This window comes from Pterocles gutturalis, unplaced genomic scaffold (genome assembly GCF_000699245.1).
Source record: "Pterocles gutturalis isolate BGI_N339 unplaced genomic scaffold, ASM69924v1 scaffold17449, whole genome shotgun sequence".
NCBI classification, from domain to species: domain Eukaryota; kingdom Metazoa; phylum Chordata; class Aves; order Pterocliformes; family Pteroclidae; genus Pterocles; species Pterocles gutturalis.
In genome coordinates this window covers 7,719-13,187 of record NW_010133580.1, presented here as the reverse complement: position 1 = coordinate 13,187, position 5,469 = coordinate 7,719, and the positions used below count along the sequence as shown (strand labels likewise).

The window sequence follows — 5,469 nt, the reverse complement described above, 5'->3', positions numbered from 1 at the left end:
GCAGGAATGAGACAAAGGCGTTCATTTAAACACAGAGGTGATGCCAACCAAAGACATTAACATAGACGAAGACAAAATACTGAAAAGAGATGATAAATCTGAAACCCCCTAGACTTCAGCAAGATCAGAGATTCTTAAGTCCCATCACTTAAAGGATTAAATTCAAGCTTTGTTTTTTAAGCAATGGAAAACTTGAGTTACTGATGAGGTGGCCACAGAAGCTAGAGCGCAAAGGCATCTGAAAGACAGACAGGTGACCTTGCTGTATCACTGCTGGAAAGAGAGATGATTCCTCTCTAACCCTAATGAATCTTCTAAACACACAAGAGAGACTACCTGCAGATAAAAATATTGACTGCTAAGAAGGATTAGGCTGAGATGCTAATATAGGTGGGTTTTTTGTTTTAAAATGCTGGACCATTGAAACGCTACTTTTTTATATGCATCAGAGTCTTACTTATTTTGGGAGAAACCCAAGGTTAATTTCAGTCTTCTTTTTTCAAGCTACAAAATCAGGCTCCACTATTACAGCTAATGAATATTAAATTTTTAAGCTAGTGCTGCATTGCTGAGATTAGACGAGTGATATCAAAAGGAAGAGAGACAACAATTAATAAGCACAAGCAACAGCTCTGTAAGATCTATTAGCTTTTTGGTAGCTTTGCTCTATTTACAGGAACCATATTTTATGGCAGTAATTTCCTCTTTCAAAGGTATAATGCTCCATGTACTCCATAAGGAACAGTCATCATCCTCTCAAAACTTAACTAAAACTTCACGTTAACATGAGAAACAAGAGTTAGGCTTACCTTATCAGCACACATTGCCACTTTAATATCTTGTTTTGTAATCTCATAATGTCTTATATTCCTCACATAATTCCCAACCAATTTTAAGATGTCTGCAGAAATGTATTCTAATACTGCCACTATGTAAACAGACACTTGGTGGTCAATTTTGTAGCCTAGAACTTCCTGGGGGGGGGGAGGGGCGGGGAAAAAAAAAAAAAAGTGTTCCACTGTTAGTCAATGAAACACACAGCATGGTTATAACTAAAAGCAGTAAGTTTAAGACCCTGCTCAATGAACATCCACCACATACCCACAGCCTATTTTAGTCACAGAAATATAGTAGTCTGTATGCCTAGAGAAGAAACAGTGTCACTGTAGATGCTGCTCTATTAACTGGAAGTGACAACAACCAATGACTGACCCAAAAACCACACTTAAACATTTAGGGCTATTTCCAGAAGTTTCTTGAGTGTTTTCTTAGTCATGCAAAATGATACAAGAACAATCAGATTTAGAGCAAATGAGTTCTTGGCTTTGTTTGGCCAATAGAGAATGAACTCATTTTTTAAGTGAAAAAGAAATACATGCAACTAACTAAACTGTAATACTTAAAAGAAAACTATGTAACAAATACAGATACTCTTACTCCTTTTTGTTTACATTTCAGGCAGCATATTAACATTATATGAAGCAAAAGTGTCAACTTCTAATTGCATTCTAAAAGCAAGATTACATCACTGCTTACCTTTAATAAGGGATGGATTTTTTCTACTGGGAGAGACAATGGATTTCTTCGTTTCCTCTTCTCAATAGCAGACTGGGCATCAGCTATTGCCCACTTATCAATAGGATGGGGAAAACTTTTTTGAACACGATCCTTAAAAAGAACCAAACAGGACTAAAGGGTAAATGCACAATCTGAAAGCGTTTAGCAATATTACTATATTATCAAATTGGTTTCCATTACTTAACAAAGGAATGTTTACTAATGCTCCTATTTCAACTATAAAAACTTGTACAACATGAGTAAATTTCATCACTTTGGTACATGGTGCTCACTCCATTCATAAGACTGGATCAGAATACCATTATCATAAAATAATCTAGTGCTCAAAAATTGAGAAATGCCACAATTAAGCTGCCATTGCATGTACAATTTGCTCCCCTTGTGCACATGCCTGGTAATTCAGCATTTAAATACATGAGCACACTTCATCCTAGTACTTTTTTCTCTGCGTAGAATGGTCACTGAGCGAGATGATACAAGCCTTCTGTTTCACCTTTACTCATCAGGACATGGTCGAGATTGTAAACATACAAACTGCTCTGATGATGGAAATGAACGTAACAGGAAAACATGTAGGCACCACTGGACATTCTATTTCAAAACAGTTTCACAGCTTACAGTTGGACCATACATGCCCCAGTTTATTTACCGCTTCCAGAGTCAGGGTGCCTGAGGATGCCTACGCTCCCCCACACACTGCAGAACTCTCCTGCTGGAACTCACACACAGGTCTCTGGAAGTTCAAAAGCTTCACCATTTTTGGTAGCTGTGGTGTTTAGGGATGTCACAAAACCAATTTCTCAGATAACTTTTTTTTTTTTTCAGACCACAGTTCCCACTGTTTCAGCTCCAAGCACTCGGTGACCGCTTACGTAAATATGACCCCAGTTTGAGCAACCATGAAATGAGGAAGATGAAGTTAATGACCACTTGGAAAGAGCTGGCACAGGACAAGGTACACAAACAAAAACTTCCTAACAAAAAACTGGGACAGAACACAATTCTATAAAGGTGGCACCCAACTTTCTGAAGTACAGGCTTTTCTTTTTCTCCCCTCATCATAACACTTCTGCAAAAGGAAAGCAGAAGTCTTACCAAAACCAAGTCTCATTCATTAGCTAATAACCAATTCACTCCCCTAACACACTCCAGGCTGCTGATGGAACAATTAGGGTGCCCCGGGGAAAAAAATAAATGTGTGTAACCATATAATTAAAGACAGTGCTATTATGCATAAACACAAAGGGGGTAAACTGAGGTTGCTTGATCATCTCACATATCTCATCCTGATTTAACAGCCATAAGGCGTGTAATGCAACACTGTGTGTCAAGTTTGTTGTTCACATTGTTTAAAACACAGCATTAAACAATCGTCTTCCCCAAATCTCTTGTCTCTTGAGCTGCCAGACTAGAATGATGTTGCAAAACAGGCCAGCTATTAAAGGGGACACTGGAACACTATCAGAGGTGTCAGTGTTCAAAAGAGAAGAGGAAAGATGAAATTCATGAGTCTTGAGCCCAGACACAGTTTTGGGGGCTTTTTTTGTTGTTATTGTTGTTTTTGGGGTTTTTTTTTTTTGGAGGGGGGTTGGGGGGGGGGGGGGGGTGCAGTTTGCCACTAGTCCACTTTCTTCAGAACACTTCAGCTGGGGCAGAGTTAACTTTCTCCACAGTAGATAATAAGAGGTTACGCTTTGTATTTGTGCTGAGAAGGCCACTGATAATGTACTGATGGTTTATAGCTGTTCCCAGGACAGGCAAGGACTTTTCAGTTTCTCAGGCTTTGCCAGTGTCTGCAGGTGCACAAGAAGCTAGGAAAGAGCACAGCCCCAATTAGGATTTGACCTCAGGTTTAGGATGGAGACGCAAATTGGCTAACGGTAGATTCCATATCATGCATGTCACGCCCCGTATAGAGATGAGGAGCTGTCTGGAAGTTTTTTCTCTCCCTCTGTCCTTGGACTCTCCCTCCTTGGACTCTTGGGCTCTTATCTTTTCTGGGATTGCAGTTTTGGGAATCTCTCTGCTCCAGGATCATTAGCTAGGAACAGGCTTAGCCTTTGGCATTGGGTAGTGATCAGTTTCACTGTGTGTCACTTATTTGTATATTTGTATCTATTACTATTATTATAACTATTATTTCCAGTGTTATTGCAGTTTAGTCATTAAATTGTTCTTATCCCAATCCACGAGCCTGTTTTCCCTTTATTCCTTTAGTCCTCTCCCCCACGCCTGGTAGGGATGGTGGTGAGCGAGCGGCTGTGTGGTGTTTGCCACTAGCTGGGTTTAAACCATGATATTGAGAAAGTTGCACCTTGTTTTGTTACCTAACCCAGCACAGGCACAGCCCCCAAGTACTGGAACCAACTGCGCAGGGAGTTGGTAGTTTGGCTCCAAAGTTTTCAAATCATGGTTAAGCACAAAGGGCTACCGAGATATACAGGGGCTTAGAAGCTTAACTCATTTGGCTTAACTAATTTGTTTCTCAGCTGGAGAAACTCAGATCAAGCCCTCTTCTCAAACATCAAACTGCTTTTCTAAGCAACAGAGACTGTAGATCTTTGAAAAGGCAACTGTGTATCAGTGTAAATCACCATATTGAGAAAGGAGCACAGAGCCTTGCATGCAACATCAGTGGGGAAAAAAGGTCTTTTGAAAAGAACCAGTCAGCTTTATGTATGTAAGTTACACTCACCATCTATTACACAGCAATACAGTTCAGAGATAGTTTTACAGTACATTGAACAAGAAATTCAACTGACAGGAAAATCAGCTATTAGGTAAATCAGCAGGCTTTATGCAGATGGTTCTCCTACATAAAGATATATAATTACTGCATTTCTTTTTACACAGTGAAATAATTAATATATTAACTTTTCATGTAACAGTTCAAATTATTACAGATTTGTAGTAATTATTCTCTATACCTCTACGTCCAGAAAACTTCTTGGTTGGGCTTGACACAACATATTTAACAACTGGAGAATTAACTCCTCCACATATTGTAACGCATCTTCAGTAGAGGAAAGCTTAGGATGGACTTGCACTTGAACCTATATGAAATAGAAGAATTCAAGCTTTGAGTTTTGCTCTTCCCCAAATGACATGCTTCACTTGAAGAAAAAGATGACAAAAGAATGAGCCAAACAGATCAGAAAAATCCAACTCAAAACATAGGTCTATTAAGGCACACCAGACAAACACGAGTGAAACTCTCATTTACACCTGATATAAATACAAATCTCAAATGTTACACGTACTCAGATCACTGTGACATTTAATAGAAAGAAAACAGCTCATGAATAACAGTGCTTAGCAGCGCAACTAGGAAAACTGTTAAAAACCCTGCATACACTTATCCTTCTCCTCCAGCTCTTAAGCCCCTCTTTGTCCAAGACATTTTAGACATGGGATTTTCTCCCTTTTACAACTCATTGTTCACCGCTCAAACCATAATAATGAAATACAGAACTTTTTTCACAAAGAGAGCACTACAGAAATAACGATCATTTCAGCAGTGTTTTGCCTTCGAATTATTTAATGCATTCTCAACTAGCTCTCACTAAAATATGATTAGCTTAGAAGTTTGTCTCCATACTGATTTTTTAAAAAGATATCAGCCTCTAGAGTAAAAAAAAAAACTTCAAAAAAGGTCAGTGTTGTCTGGGCACTAAGTGGCAGTTCACAGGTTTTGAAAGCTTGGTCCCCATACATTTACTTGCATGTCATAAGCGCCTGTAAATTTTCACTGAGGCACAATCCTCCTTGCTCCTCCCATCACTTTTGCAAACAGTCATTTGACTTCTGAAACAAGTCTCCAGTAGAGCTTTCCGTTGTACTTCTCTAGTCCACAAAATTGCAGTTTTAACCAGTTTAAATTTTAGGTACACA

The 5,469-nt window shown here is 38.9% G+C and overlaps 1 protein-coding gene across 1 annotated transcript in view; it reads right to left on the bottom strand.

Moving 5' to 3' along the window:
- LOC104467504 (son of sevenless homolog 1) overlaps positions 1-4,631 on the bottom strand; it is a gene marked incomplete at both ends in the record, with an annotated part of 32,367 nt that extends 27,736 nt beyond the window's left edge. Inside the window, 3 exons of the mRNA XM_010081295.1 lie at positions 810-974; positions 1,537-1,668; positions 4,506-4,631. Coding sequence (XP_010079597.1) covers positions 810-974; positions 1,537-1,668; positions 4,506-4,631 — 423 coding nt within the window. The remainder of the gene's footprint in view (positions 1-809; positions 975-1,536; positions 1,669-4,505) is intronic.
- Positions 4,632-5,469: the final 838 nt, after the last annotated feature.